Raw genomic sequence first — 14,833 nt, 5'->3', positions numbered from 1 at the left:
CCTTATCGAAGCCTACACTAACTCAATCTGACCGTTTCAAGGGCGTTATTCTAGAATCGGGTTCTTCAATCACTGCCAGCGTCATCCTAGCGATCGCGTCTCCAGCGCGACCACTTTATTCTGGATCTGGGATCTTTGTCCTAAATTTACAAAGTCCAACTGAGGATATCAAGACCATTTTAACCTCGAGGCCGTCTTCTTTGGACGTGCTCGCCCTCTGAATCATATTACTCATTCGTTTTAGCCCCTGTTCGCACATTTGCGCCCCCCATGGCCGACCATGATGTCCCCGACTCTACAGACTGGCTCACGACGCCACTAACTGCCCTTGCCGCAGTCGAAAGCGCTTTACGATGTCAAATATGCAAGGACTTTTACAAAACCCCTATGATCACCACCTGCTGCCATACTTTCTGCTCGCTATGTATCCGCCGGGTCTTGTCCAATGAGGGCAAATGCCCACTGTGTCGCGCATCAGAGCAAGAGCTCAAGTTACGGAGCAATTGGGCAATGGAAGAAGCTGTGCAAGCATTCATCAATGCCAGACCAGCAACGCTAGAGCTGGCGCGAAACGCAAATACCAAGAAGACAAGCTCGAAACGAAAAACAGTCGAAGACCATCATGAGTCGGGGGGTGCGCCAGACGGCAAGCGACTACGGTCATCCACGCGACTGCGAAACACTCGATCCGCCCCCTCATATACAGTTCTTTCTGAAGAGTACGAGACTGTCGGAGACTCAGAGGATGGTGAGGGCTTTCAGCCGGAGCCAGGTGAGTTCAGCAGTGCCAAAGGCGCATATTTCTTTCCTAACAATCGCCAGAGGACGGCCTTGTCGCGTGCCCAGTTTGCGAAAGTCGAATGAAGGAATGGCAGGTTTTCAAGCACCTCGAGACATGTACAGGACCTGTACAAAAGCTACGGGGAACTCCTGGCAGTAGTTTAAACACCAGCTTCAGCCAACAGCGACATCAGACAAAGGCTCCGGACCGCCTCCCTGCAATGAATTACTCTATGTTCAAGGACCAAGCTTTGCGAAAGAAGATGTCTGATCTTGGTATTTCAAATCAGGGCCCTCGAATTCTTCTAGAGCGCCGACATAAAGAGTGGATGACGATATGGAATTCAAACTGCGACGCTGCACGCCCAAGGAAACGTCACGAATTGTTACATGATTTGGATGTCTGGGAACGGACACAAGGAGGACGAGCTCCAACAACAGGGCGATCTGTACAGAATGCAGCAATCATCAAAGACAAAGACTTCGACGGTGCAGCATGGGCAGCTAAACATGATTCGTCCTTTAAAGACCTGATTGCAAATGCAAAGAGGACTAGGCTTGAGGCCAAAAAGAAGGCTGAAGAGGCTGCTAACGAGTCGAAAACGGACGGGGAAACAATACCACAAGAGAATAGCGATCGAATGCAAGACCATTCTGCAGACTGGCGGGCTGTGTCAAGACCCTCGGCTTTTCCGTCAAGACCGGCTGAAGGAATCCCAGGTCGACCGTCGCATTCCGATAGTCCATCGCCTGAGCCATCGCACTCTCAATCTAAGGGCCACCGAGGAAGCAATAGGGATTCGAGCAGACATCCATCAGACACCCGCAGGGACAGGTTCTCACAAGACCGAATACACAGCAACCCCTGGCCTGAGAACTACGATCGCGACTCGTAAGTCGGTTAAGAACGGCATACTGATGGTTGGAATGGCATATATAGAAGGGCATGCATTGAGATACCACTTAATGATACTATAATGGCACAACAAATGTGCCCTTAGTGTATAGATTTTAATGAACAAAAACCCACTTGTACAATCTTAAGCCCAAAAACGCCAGGGATATCCTACTATATCATCATGTACACGTATGAACCATTCGGCCTGCACTGAGCTTCGTTCTCTTCCCAGCCCGTTCGCCTGGCGCCTTCTATATCGCCAGATTTGCAATTCCAGTCTCGGATGTTGGTGTCTGCTCCTTCTGTCGGATCTCCTCACCATCAGCAGGCACATCAGGCAACTCGTCGAGCTTCTTTTGCGCCTCGGCTGCCTCCCGTTCGTCGCGGACTTTCTGTTCCTCGGCCTCCTTGCTCTTCGTCTTCTCTTCTTCCTTTTCGCGCTCTTGCGCCTCCATAGCCTCGAGCTCGTCGTCGAGCGCAGTTTCGTCGATGACCTCGCCTGTTGATTCGGCCAGAATAGCGCTCACCTCGTCGGTCGCACTGCTCTGCTCCCGTAGGCGATCCATAACTGCATCGATGCGCTCGGCACCACCGACCTGTGCATTGAGGCTTGCCAGCGCACCAGAAGAAGCCTCCATGACGTTGACAAGCTGCACATTGTCAGCAGCCTGCTCGAGCTTGGCGGAAACTTCTTCTAATTGGTTCAGAGTCGCGTAGCGAGTAGCCAACGAAGTCTCGGCAATCTTTTTGGATTTGAGCGCCGCAAGAGCTGCAACGCGATTCTTTTTAGTGACGGCATCCTTGGCTGTTTGGGAGAGTTCATCGATGCGTGTGTTAAGGAGGTCGGCTTGGTGCTTCAGACTTTCTGTGAGCTCCTTCAGGGATGCGATCGCAGCGTCTTCCTTTGTGATACCGCTCTGCTCCCCAGAGCCCTTGATTCTGATCGTTTTCCCATCATATTCGATGACTTCCTTGTCCCGCGACAAAAACTTCAGTAGAACGTCTAGGTCTGAGTCCGTCAGATGTTGGCCTTTAACGAGAGCGGCGGAAAAGGCTTTTTGAAATTGTGCTCTGCTGAAAACGCGATCGAATCTTGACACTTTTTCGGCCATCAGATCGCCCAGCTCCTTCGCGGCAGCTTCCATATTCTTGACAATGACATATTGACCTGTGGGCAGCTTGTCGTCGCCTCTAGCAGGGTCTACCACGCCCAGCTGTCGCAAAGTCCAACTCATCACACTCCATGGCAGACCAGCCCAACTGCGCTGATAGATGCTCTGTTGCGATTTCTCGAAATCCTGTAGTGGTATAAAGTCCCGGCCGGCGGTCGCTTCGCGCACTACGGTTCCGAGGGCCAGGGGCTGGCCAAATTCCTTGTGTTCCAGTGACCGTAGTAAGGAGTCGTCGAGTTTGAGGACGAAGTGAACGGGGCTGGATCCGCGGTGGGAAATCTTGCCCTTGGCGACAAGATCTGAGAGGGCCTGGCGCCAGGCGGAAATATTTGCCTGGTAGCCATCGGGATTCAAGGTGCGCTGTGATCGAAAATCCGAGTATCGGGCTGCTAATCGTGACCTCGAGAGTTGTTAGTCAAATAAACAATAGTTAACCAGATACGTGGGACAGGGTTTGCTACCTGCTGAAGCTGGGGTCGTTATTGATGAGGTAGTCGGCGAGCTCGCCCATGATGTCGTTTTGCAAGCTGAATCGGTGTACGCAAATAAGAATCGGTTCTGGGAGGGTGTTTCGCCTTGCAGAACGTAAGCCCACAGGGATAAAAGGTCAAGATCCGTCAACAGCTATTTTTCACGTCATAAGACGAAATAATGGATGTTCAAAGAAAGTTCTGAAGAATGACGACACATTTGGAGGATGCGCGCGGTGAATGCAATGCACGGTGGCATCGCCCCGTCCCGTGGCTTTGGTGGGCTAGAGCTAGCTGTCACCAGGGACAATGATACCTTGGTGGGGGGTTTAGTGAATTGCCAGGGGTGATTCCCCTTTCTTTCGATATGGTTCAGCGGGTAGGTAGGTAGGGACAGCATTGGATCTTCAGATGCCATTAGAATAAAAGAGGCTATCTATGCAAGTTTAAATACTATACCTTTCCGCTCTAAGCGTTACAGTATATTCTTTGAAATCATCTGCAAGTCATGGATTTTCGTCAAATCCTAAATCCCTTGTGCCGTGGCAAGTGTTTGAAGAATATCGGATGTCATGGCAACCAATAAAGTGATTTCATCTCAACCATCAACTCATAGATACCTTAGTATTGAATTGCTTCGTCATGTGCTTGAGAGCCTATCCTTTGTGAGGGCCACCTTGCCTTCTGGCCCTATAAAGAACATTCTTTCACTTCTAACCCATTCAAGTTTACACTTTCACCTCAAAGAAACGGTGAGTGTTCAGCAAGTATCGCTTCCTAGCAGCGACTTATACAAGGACAAAAATTATCTTCAATAAAGATCTCTTTCCATGCTGCACCTTTAAGTACAGTCTCGTTGGATTGCAGCCACGCCTGTTAGACAGCGCCGTGACAAACTACTATCTCTCGGGACTACTTATAAGAGAATTCGATCTTGTTTTAACGAATGATGGCGATGAGTGAAATCCAATGCCTAGCTGAAGCTGTAAGCGAGCGGGTAAAGGCGGTAGTTAAACTCAAAGCCGAGGTCTTCATGTCAAGTTTTGGGGGTAGACACAGAGTAGAGGACGTATAGGCGTTCTCGTCACTTTGGCCAGAAATATAGCAACTTTTATAGCTTCTGATAGGACAATTCCTAGACTCATGTCCCCCAGGCCCCTCAACTCCAACACCCGACCCCACTGGAATACATGTCGAATCGCGGGGTAAGAAAAGGCCGCTCCTCCAATATGACAGTTTGGAACGTTGGAGGCATTGTATCTTGGAAAGGCCTCAAATTCGACTCTCATCATCATGTTCTCTTGATCTGTTTGTCTGTTCCTTTTGTCTGATCAGAAGGTGTCTTTGTAATCTAGATATCTTCAGTGGAGTCACGATAGGAACCAATATCTGGTCTAGACAACATCATTATCTCTCATACCCGAACTGAACCCTTCCCAATACTTCAACTCTGACTCCTCCAATCTTCAACCTCTCTTATCAAGTCCAATCACACCATCCTCATCTCCATCTTCCCCACCATCTTAGTCAACAAATGAATACCCGTCGCCTATTCACTACCGCATTCAAGACCCTCAACGTCTCTTTGTCAACCTCACACTCAAACTCCTTCACTCCCCTCTTTCGCCCCCTTTTCACTCGTCGCACAATGGCTTCCGCTGCTGCCAAACGTCTCACTGGCAAGACAATCCTTGTCACTGGTGCATCCTCCGGCATCGGCCGCTCCACGGCTCTGGAGTTCGCTCGGACTGCGCCCAAGAATGATCTTCGTCTCATCCTCACTGCACGCCGTGTTGATTCCCTCAATGCACTTGCTGAAGAAATCAAGAGGGAGGTCGGCGATGGTGTCAAGGTTCTGCCGTTCAAACTCGATGTGAGCAACCCTGCTGAGGTTAAGGGTATTGTCGGCAACTTGCCCGAGGAGTGGAGGAACATTGACGTGCTCGTCAACAATGCGTAAGCTCCTGTATGTGGACAACTTCGCTGAATGGTTGCTAACAACACAATAGAGGTCTGGTCAAGGGTGTTGCTCGTGCCCCTGAAATTGCTGAGGAGGACATCAATGTTATGTTCCAAACAAACGTCACAGGTCTCATCAATATGACCCAGGCTATCCTCCCCATCTTCCTCGCCCGACCAGACGGTGGCCACGGTGATATCATCAACGTCGGCTCCATTGCTGGCCGAGAGCCTTACCCCGGTGGTGGCATCTACTGCGCTACAAAGGCCGCTGTTCGCAGCTTCACTGACAGCTTGCGAAAGGAGCTCATTGCCAGTCGTGTCCGTGTTATTGAGATTGATCCCGGTCAGGTCGAAACTGTAAGCGTAACCTATGCGTGGCCAACATGACGAGATTCTCACGGCTTAATAGGAGTTCTCCGTGGTACGATTCTATGGCGATAAGGAAAAGGCCGATGCTGTCTATGCGTAGGTTGTCTTGAACTGGTCAAAATACATGGTACTGACTTGCGAGCAGCGGATGTGAACCTCTCACCCCCGACGACATTGCTGAGATCATCGTGTTTACCGCAACTCGCCGAGAGAACGTCGTTGTTGCCGATACGCTAGTCTTCCCCAGTCATCAGGTAAGATACTGACTCAAAAACTCGAGAGTCGAAACTTTGGCTAATCTTCTGGGCCACAGGCTGGTGCTGGTATTATGCACCGAAAGACTTAGACAGTCGAAAGTAAACATAATAAACAGCCAGCATAACAGCGATTCAAGCGAACAGATGGTACAATTACTATATATGAGTTGTATTAAACAAAAGTCTTGGTTATAGATAGATATGATGGCTTAAACCGCTATATTCGACACAAACTGGTATCAAGTGCATCCTGTTTACAAAATGTTCGGAAATTTCTCTTGCCCACAACTCATTTGTCCCCGAAGAGACATGAATCCATGACGGTTCTAAGTTGCAGGCCTTCTAAGACCGAAAGATTATTCTACCAACGTTCCGTTAAGAACCCATTCTGGGATGAATCGGGCCCTTGCCGTCAACAAGTGACAGCACCGCTGGGTTGCATTTAACTGATCCCGGACAAAAGACTGGCGCTACATCACATCACATCACGAACCCAAACCAAAAGACCAGGAACTGAAATCGTAATTCATCACCTACTCTGCTTTTTTGTCGGAATTTTCATCCTCAGATTCAATGGTCCAGCATAGGGTACCGATATGTCCTTGCCCCCAGACGCCTCGCTAAAAATGAATAGTAATCATCAAAACACAAATGGTAGTGTCGATAAGCACTTAGCTGCCAAGACAGACTAGGCACGATTGCGTAGCAACGGGTGACTGTGTGAGATTGGAAGCATTGCGATGCAGTCCTATCTAATCACCATAATGTTGGAAGAGAGGCGAAAGAGCCTCGCCATAGTGGTTACGTCGAATGGCCTCCGCCAGTAGGAATGAGAGGTCGAGAACCACGAGCTTGCTGATGCTGCGTGCCCTGTCCTTATCAATTGGAAAGCTGTTGGTCACAACAATTTGGTCGATGCACTCGCATGCTTGCAGTTGTTCCAGGCTGTCGCCGCCAAAAACACCATGCGTGGCCATGCAATAAACCTTCTTTGCTCCGCCTTTCTTGACCACTGTCTCGGCTGCAGCGATCCAAGAGCCAGCCTTGTCAATCATGTCGTCCACGATAAAAACGGTCCGATTCTTGACGTTTCCAACTAGAGTGATAAGATGCTCGGCACCTGGATCCTCGAATGCGTTGTCCTCCTCATCGGAACTTGCCGCAGCGTCGCCAGATCCTCCAAGAGATTGAGGCTCAGGGACGAAGAATGATGAAGCATGAGACATAGTCATGGGATCATCCTCCACACTGCCATCGACAACAGATCGATCAGGAGACGGATAGTCATCCTCGACGATACGACCTTGAACCAAACGGCCCTGTGTAACCTCAGACGCTTTATGATCATCATAATCCGCGTCGCCATCAGCCGAACTATCGGGTGATCCAGCAGGGGGGGTAGTGTTAGGATCCGCAGCCTCGGCAGCGTTGGGAGTGACTGAACGAGCAGAGCTGTTGACCCGTGTGGGAGAGCCCTGTGAGTTCGTCACAATTCGCGTGGAGCGAGGAGGGGGTGTCTGCCTCTTAGGGGTAGCCTCGGACTCGACAGCACGTTCGGAAGCCGGGGGTCCACGGTAGGGAATGGGTCGGTTAGACTCCAACGGCGTGGGTTGACGCTCGACATTATGATCGAAGTGCCTCATGATCATGCTCGCTGTCATGTTACTCACACGCTTCCTGTCTGTAGTAACAATCCCGAAATTAAGCTTGAGAGCATCCGCAAGCGATGTCACTCGCTTCGTTCCTCCAGCGTTCTTGGAGACCACGACCGCTTCGCGCCAGTTAGACACGTTGTGGCGGATCCACTTCGCGAGGATAGGCTCTGCGTGCAGGTTGTCAACGGGACACTTGAAGAAGCCCTGCATCTGCGAGGCATGAAGGTCGACAGTGATAACGTGCTTAACGCCAGCAACACCCAACAAGTTGGCAAGCATGCGAGCAGTAATCGCACCTCTATGCGATTTCTTCTTTGACTGGCGGCTGTAGGGAAAATAAGGAAGTACGGCTGGACGTAACAAGTAAGCCGATTGAGGTCTCAAACAGGGGACGAGAACCACGAACCAGTGACTTTGTTAGCAGAACCGCCTTTGCAGGCCGAGATCATGATGAGAAGCTCCATGATGGAGTCATTGATGCTGGGGCTGCCTGATTGGACAACGAAGACGTCCTTCTCTCGGACACTTGTCAGAATTCTGACGCTCGTTTCACCCTTGGGCACTGGTTAGCTCAAAGCACGCAGCTTGTTTTACTGCCAAACATGGGCCTGTAGAGGAGTAATCGTGATGGTTGGCCAAAGAAAGGTCATGTTGAATGACCATGGCTACGAGCACTAGGGCAAGGGAAGCTCACATTGGAGAACTGGGTAAGCTCAGCGCTGGCAGGATGCATGCCCAGATTCTCGCAGATTTGGCCTGTGAGGACTGGGCAGGAATTGCCTGCGAAGATCAGTGTATTGCGCATCTTGACCAGCCCATCGACCGACGTGGAAGGGTGAAGCTTTGAAGGCAATGGAGGAAGAAAGAAAAGTTGAGGTTGAAGGAAAGCCGCGTTCAGGTTGGAGCTTTTTTTTTTCGTTGCCCCGGCTCGTTGCACTGTGTGTCGGAAAGCTGACACTTACTGTAGATAGTAGCTGAGCTTCTCTTATAGTGGGGTCAAAGGCCAATTCTGGCACCAAATCAAGCATCCTGAAGCCGGAAGAGCTACAGTGTCATACACTGTGCTACTACCCCCGCAGTCATTAACTAAGCGGGGCATCCCGGAAACTGCGTCACAGCCTCGCAATTTCTCAGTCAAGGGCCTTGAAATTCTTGCTTGATTAGCTGAGATGCCAGGCCCTTTTACGATGAAGCAGCAGCCTTGGAACCTCCACAACTGAGTTCTGAGTAACAACGACACTGAGGAGCCCGGAAAGACCTATTTTATTCTCTTGAACAATAACAAACTGGGCTTTTTTCTCAATGGAAATGGGATAGAGCTTCACTAACCTTGAAACCCTCCCGCAACATGGGGATTCCTCGCCTCATATCTACCCTAGAGCCATACGTTGTTCATGGACTCCTCAACAATGAACACGTAGTCATCGATGGACCAGCATTAGCGTATCATATTTTGTACATCTGCAACAGACATGGTATTCCTCAGCCGTCATACAAACTTCTCGGTGAGACCGCTGTAGCATGGTTGGATGAACTCACTCGGCGTGGTGTAGGCATGTAAGTTCGGTGTCTCTTGTTGCCTGGTTGAGACTGACCACAACAGCGACGCCATATACTTTGACGGATATCTACCACAAGGAAAAGAACCCGTTCGCATGCAGCGCATGATCAAAAGTCTCAATCAATTGAAGGTCTCACATTCATCTGAAACCAATGGTTTCTTCCCATCGTACTTCTCGGCTGCCAATGAGATTGCTCCAGTCCTCTTCTCTGCAGTTAAACCACCAGGAAAATCGGCATTGCCACCCAGTTTTCATGTCCCTGCTATCATTGATGCCTTGAGGTCTTCGCCACGCTACACCAAGATGGTGATTCTTGTTCCGGGCGAGGCGGATGCATACTGCGCACAGCATTTGTCGCAATCGGGCGGGACGGTTCTCACCTCCGACTCGGATCTTTTGGTTCATGATCTGGGCAAGGGAAGCGTCGTCTTTCTTCGCGACATTTATCTTGATGATCAGTCCAATCTCGCATGCGCAAGCTTTCGTCCTTCCCACATCTGCGAGAAACTTAAGCTTGCGTCTTCTGCTGAGATGTGCCGACTTGCTTACGAACGAAAACGGTCTGCCCATTCGACACTTCCACAACTCTTGCAGGAGTGTGCACAACCAACCACCGACCAAACGGGTTACACTGAGTTCTGTCACGAGTATCTAGACCATGTAGTTGCACCAATTCCCACCTCAACATACGGAAAAGTAATAGAGATCGGTTCACTGGACCCCAGAATATCGGAGATGGTATTGCAACTGGGACCCCAGAATGGCCACATGCACACTGCAAGCGACCCCAAGATGTTTCTTCCTATTCTGTTAGAGAGTCCTTCGCGGGGAAGTGCTTGGGAACAGAGCACGTCAATTCGACAGTTGGCTTACACAGTAGCCCGATGGATCATTCCTGGTGCTTTTTCAACTGTTCAGGAGTACCGGAGGGTCAACACTCTGGTACAAAAAGGGCGACAGGTTCTTATGCTACCCCAAAAAGAAGCGAAAGCTTGGTCTCAAGAGTTGGTCAGACTGATGACTATGATCAGAGCAGGAACACAAGTCGACGTAACTCGGGCTTGGTACATCCTGTGCCTGACCCTTGATATACGATATAGCCATGAAGATGGCAAGCATTCACATTCACTGCAGATTTTGGAAGAGAGTTTACAAGCCCCAACTTTTAGGAAAATTACTTGGGATACTCTTCACTTTGTTGCTCATCTTCAAGCTGCTTTTTACTCGTTTCGACTCTTGAAGCAAATCATCTCACTTGGGCAGCTTCAAAGAACCCTACCAGATCTAAACGACATGCTGTCGTCATTACCGCCTCTGGCGGAGTTTCCTGATGTGGAGAGAACCATTGTATTTCTGCAAAGAAGCAATGAGGACCGGATTTATAAGACAATTTCTAGGCTTGTCCCATTGCCAAATGTCAACATGGACGCAAAGCCAAAAAGAACTGCCAAAGACAAGAAAAAGCGGAAGGTGGGTAAAGATGATGCCCCCAAAAGGCAGAACAACTCTGCCAAGTCTTCGTCAAGAAACCTCTTTGACGTGCTGTCTCAATAAAGTTAAGCATCAAAAATCACAATGCATACCGATACCAAGATCAAAAGAAGCTTACTACTCTTGTGTAATTTGTTACATGGTGAATATCGTACCGACGATAAATCCCACCAAGCCTAGCCATTATCAAAGACTCAAATATTGAGCCACACGATTACGTCTCGTTGCGCCACCACCGATCCTGACCCTGACCCGTCCGTAACTTCGTACATCGTCTCAACATCATAATTATACAATCAAGTGTTCCGGGATCGACCCGCTCCATGAATCTCATCCAGGAGGCGAGACAAAGGACTGTCTTCTTCCTCTACGTCGGTCACATCCCGGAGTAAGCTTTCCTGAGGGCTGCCATTGCCAGCCGACTTGATAATCTTCCACGCCCGACGGAACTCATCGCGAATTGACACAATACCGTTGTGTGTGACAGTTCGAGCAACGTTGTGATCCAGCTCGAAGGGGTCCTCGATAGCAAAGAGATAGCGGTGACGGACTTCCTTGAATTCTCCATTCTTACCTGTGACGCTGCCTTGCGTGCCCTGCTTGGGCTGTGCTCCTGTATCCTTTACATCACTCTCCTTAGGATGCACTGTCGTGGAAGACGCTTGGTCGGACTGAGGTGGCGGATGAGGCCCAACATTTTGAGCCTCGATGACTGTTCTGGCGCCAGTCCAACCCTTGTCTTGCTTTGTCTGCAAACCACCTGGGGTCCGCAAACTGAGCACATCTCTTCCCCAGTCAAATCCTCTGCCCATGGAAGTGCTGAGCATACTGCTATGGGCATAATACTCGAAGAAGCCACGCAGGAGGTGGCCAATGGTGTCTTTGTTACCATTTAGCTGGTTTGCACGTGCCAGATTTAGGATTTCCTCTTCGTTACGCCAAAACTGAACGTTATGGCCACGGCACATAACCATATCCTCGAATTCAACAGGCGAGAGCCCTGGGGGCGGAGGAGGAGCGAGCTGCTGGAGATTTGGGCTAACAAAGGGCTCAGCGACGTTGACTAGATAATGAAGGACCATCAAAACGTAGCCATAGCTGCTAAGGGTTCCGCGATATCCCGAGTTGATCCCACGAGTCTTCGCCCAATGCTTGACGAACAAGACCATGGGCCGAACGCGCGGATCGGTGTGAGAGTAACATCGTAGGAGAGCCGTGTTGTGAAGAGCCAAATGGGCGGAGAAGTTGATGTCACATTGCACACCTGCGCCTGTCTTGGGAAACTCTAAATGATCTCTGTATCGATCGCGTGGCTGGTTCGGAGCCATCTTGTGAGGGTCTGGAAGTTGTCGGATTCTCGCCACAAGGTCTACCGTTGTTGGTGTGAGGGGAATGAAGAACCCATCGCCAAGCCTCAGGTGATCATTTTGTTGTAAAGGTGACCGCAGCAGCGCGATATAGTCTTTAACATCCTGGACGACGGACTCATCGTAGGAATCCTTATCTAATGCTCGTTCAAATTCCCACGCTAAATGGATGCATTTGTGCAAGAGTCCGACTCCTTTGAGCGACAGGGACTCAGAACATGTGGTTATGCAAGTCTGTAACATCTTTCGAATCTCCTCCTGATGGATACCGCTGACATATTGAGTAACAAGCATACTCGTCCACTTTGAGAAGGCTTGTTCATTAGCTGGCTGTAGTCCGTTGAAAATGTAGAGTGCCCTCGTATAGTATGACACAGGCGCCTCATGCTGACCCTGTTCCAAAACCACAAATTGCACGGAAGGGGCCCTTTTAAGCTTGTCAAGGGCCAATTGAAGTTCTTTAGTGAAAAAAATGGGATCGGTACCAAAGGTTTCTCTGTATTGAGCGTCCTCCCACACCTTCAAGGCCTGCCCAGTCAATGATTGAGAAGCCAGGTTACGCTCTTCGACACCACTCTCCTCCCAGCGCTGCCGAATATGTTCGCCTTCGACCTGGGTGTATACCCCAAGCAAAGATCGTTTGGTGGAATTGTCTGCATTTTGCACAAAGGAGAGAGACGGGTACGTGGACAGGCGATCACGGAGACGAGTATCCGCAAGACCGCTGATGAAGGCCTCGCTCACTCTGTTCAATAGAATCCAATCTTCATCCGAGAGTACGTGACAATTAGAGATGGTAGCATCACGGCCACCGGCTCTACGAAGAACTCGCTTGGCCAAGCCATAGTACGAGGAGAGAGAACTTCTGGGACCTTGCTTAAGTTCAATTGTTTTCGTGCCGACTTGGGTGGAATCCTGTGATATGGGCTCAACGACGGCTGTGGGACTGTTTTGAATCCCTGCAAGGGGGTCTTGCTGACTTTCATGCTCATTGTTTGCTGCTTGTGGATCGTGTTCATCATCTTCCTGAGCTTCAGGGGCTTCATCAAGGCCATTCTCCCATCGAAATCTCTCCTCAAGAAGTCCTTGCCGAAGCTTTTCCGGCGGGGACTGGCATAGCTTGATGATGGGGACTCTAGTTCGGGTCAGAAGCCTCGCCCCTAGACCAGCTTCCAAGAATGCCTTCTCTAGGAGACGCGGTATAGGAGATCCTGGAGCATCAGGCTGGGAGACAGACATTGGTGAAAGAAGACCAAGATCCATGTCTGAGGCCTTGGTTGCGAAGCCTGAAGACAAACTGCCAAAGCATTTCAGCTGAACTGTGAGGGGTTGAAAGTCTGTTTCTGGCCTTTCCTCCTTCTCATAGTTGGCGATGACCTCTCGACTAATGGTTTCAATCCTGCAACGGAATTCCTCCTTTTCTGCTATTTCCGACCTTTCGATTTCAGAATTGGAAACGACTTGAAAACAAAGTTGATCAAGCAGAGCATCCTGAGCTGCAATTTCCTCGGGATGGAACTGAACTGCGCGTCTGGTGTTGTACAAGTAACCAGAACCCCGATTCGATTGGATTGGCATAGAGTTAGGGCGGCCTCGAGAGGAGGGAGGAGTATTATCATAGCCTCGATACCTAGGCTGCTGAGGGCCATTCCAGTGGCGATGGGAAAACGAGCCACTTTGACGATTTTCGCTAGGAGCTCCCCATGGCTGAGTGTCAGTATGCATGTGGCGTTGATAAGGCTGGGAGGGGCGGGAGTATTGAGATGTCGGACTTTGGTAAGCTCTATCTGGGGGAGGTTGCTGGGCCCGAGGATCAATAGATATGGATAGTTGAGAGCTCATTTGGCGTCTTTGTGCCTGGTTTAGCCGCTTCCGTGCAGGTTTGGACTGATGAGGGGCACCGTCGGACGTTTCAACAGAATTACCCCTGTTGTCTGAGTTGCTCTGAGATAGTGGAGCTGACTGCAGAGAAGCCCTGGGCACAGAATCGTGTAATGGTGGGCCATTAGAGATGATCAGATTGCGCAAGTGATTCTCAAGACCTGCTTGGGAGTCACCAGGGGCCTCCACTTGAGGCTCACGCCGATGAGGAACCATTTGTGACTCGAGAAAATAATATGTGATAGAGCAACGGAGTTGGTCTTGCCGTTAAGCTCCGTGCGATAGAACTCTTTGTTGTAAGAATGTTGACCAGGGTGTGAATAGTTGCATCCCGCTCAGTGAACACTATCCCAACATTCGCTTCCGTAAAGAACACTTTCTTGTGTGATAAGGCGCATCAAACCTAACGCGCGGTAGACTCGATGGATGCAACAACCCCAATCCAGTTCTGCGCTTTCTTTCAACTGGATGAAGGGAGGGGTCCTGGCAGGCAAAGATGTGTAGATGCTTTGGCCTCGTCTCACCAACACGGATGAACAAAGGAACGGACGAAGTGGGAAGCTAGAGAGATCAATGGATTGGGTGCACAATTGTTCGTTGGGGGCCGTGACTGCGGCAATGAAGTCGTACAGGTGTGATGTTGAAATGTGCTGGGCGTGGTTGGAGCTGGTGATCTCCACAAAATGCAGTTATGAGTTCACTGTTTGCCAGAGGCATTCATAGTGTACTACAGTGCTGTGTTCAGTAGTATTTACTGTGCAAACCACTTCGTGAGTGAAAAAGTGTCTCTCATACCAAGCTTGATACCTACTTCTGACAGGTGGGTAACAACAAAATGACAGTATTCGCATGTTGACACTGTGTATCAAATAACATTCCGTGATAGATAAAGGTAGAGTTTATATTCTCTTTGCCCTTGGACAGAAGCAACCATGCGTCATTCCCACGCGATCAAGAAACAGTGATTTT

General features: G+C 49.8%; 6 protein-coding genes across 8 annotated transcripts; 3 read left to right on the top strand and 3 right to left on the bottom strand.

Moving 5' to 3' along the window:
* Positions 1-50: 50 nt before the first annotated feature.
* Positions 51-3,095, top strand: FOXG_11368 (E3 ubiquitin-protein ligase RAD18). The gene is made up of 2 exons (XM_018390970.1): positions 51-772; positions 823-3,095. The coding sequence occupies exons 1-2, from the start codon at positions 271-273 to the stop codon at positions 1,674-1,676; spliced, it is 1,356 nt and encodes a 451-aa protein (XP_018249534.1). The 5' UTR covers positions 51-270; the 3' UTR covers positions 1,677-3,095.
* Positions 803-3,586, bottom strand: FOXG_11367 (uncharacterized protein). The gene is made up of 2 exons (XM_018390969.1): positions 3,312-3,586; positions 803-3,250 (listed from the first exon to the last, which is right to left on the bottom strand). Exons 1-2 carry the CDS (start codon positions 3,359-3,361, stop codon positions 1,930-1,932), a joined length of 1,371 nt encoding a protein of 456 aa, XP_018249533.1. The 5' UTR covers positions 3,362-3,586; the 3' UTR covers positions 803-1,929.
* Positions 3,587-4,527: 941 nt separating this feature from the next.
* Positions 4,528-8,432, top strand: FOXG_11366 (oxidoreductase). 2 transcript variants are annotated; one of them, XM_018390968.1, is made up of 6 exons: positions 4,530-5,276; positions 5,330-5,639; positions 5,692-5,747; positions 5,797-5,905; positions 5,965-6,496; positions 6,543-6,562. In XM_018390968.1, the coding sequence occupies exons 1-5, from the start codon at positions 4,855-4,857 to the stop codon at positions 5,995-5,997; spliced, it is 930 nt and encodes a 309-aa protein (XP_018249532.1). In that variant the 5' UTR covers positions 4,530-4,854; the 3' UTR covers positions 5,998-6,496; positions 6,543-6,562. The 2 variants fall into 2 exon arrangements, with proteins under 2 accessions (XP_018249531.1, XP_018249532.1); XM_018390967.1 differs by having other exon boundaries at positions 4,528-5,276; positions 5,965-8,432.
* On the bottom strand, positions 6,008-8,452 carry FOXG_11365 (ribose-phosphate pyrophosphokinase). Of its 2 annotated transcripts, XM_018390965.1 has the most exons (3): positions 8,258-8,452; positions 7,970-8,117; positions 6,008-7,913 (listed from the first exon to the last, which is right to left on the bottom strand). In XM_018390965.1, exons 1-3 carry the CDS (start codon positions 8,366-8,368, stop codon positions 6,661-6,663), a joined length of 1,512 nt encoding a protein of 503 aa, XP_018249529.1. In that variant the 5' UTR covers positions 8,369-8,452; the 3' UTR covers positions 6,008-6,660. The 2 variants fall into 2 exon arrangements, with proteins under 2 accessions (XP_018249529.1, XP_018249530.1); XM_018390966.1 differs by having other exon boundaries at positions 6,008-8,117.
* A 256-nt stretch (positions 8,453-8,708) lies between these two features.
* FOXG_11364 (uncharacterized protein) lies at positions 8,709-14,536 on the top strand. The gene is made up of 2 exons (XM_018390964.1): positions 8,709-9,120; positions 9,167-14,536. Exons 1-2 carry the CDS (start codon positions 8,912-8,914, stop codon positions 10,677-10,679), a joined length of 1,722 nt encoding a protein of 573 aa, XP_018249528.1. The 5' UTR covers positions 8,709-8,911; the 3' UTR covers positions 10,680-14,536.
* FOXG_11363 (uncharacterized protein) lies at positions 10,646-14,547 on the bottom strand. Its single transcript, XM_018390963.1, has one exon. The coding sequence runs from the start codon at positions 14,078-14,080 to the stop codon at positions 10,913-10,915; it is 3,168 nt and encodes a 1,055-aa protein (XP_018249527.1). The 5' UTR covers positions 14,081-14,547; the 3' UTR covers positions 10,646-10,912.
* Between the last annotated feature and the right edge of the window lie 286 nt (positions 14,548-14,833).

Source organism: Fusarium oxysporum, chromosome 10, assembly GCF_000149955.1.
Source record: "Fusarium oxysporum f. sp. lycopersici 4287 chromosome 10, whole genome shotgun sequence".
Lineage (NCBI taxonomy): Eukaryota > Fungi > Ascomycota > Sordariomycetes > Hypocreales > Nectriaceae > Fusarium > Fusarium oxysporum.
The sequence above is the reverse complement of the archived record's forward strand: the minus strand, read 5'-3'. Positions and strand labels throughout refer to the sequence as shown.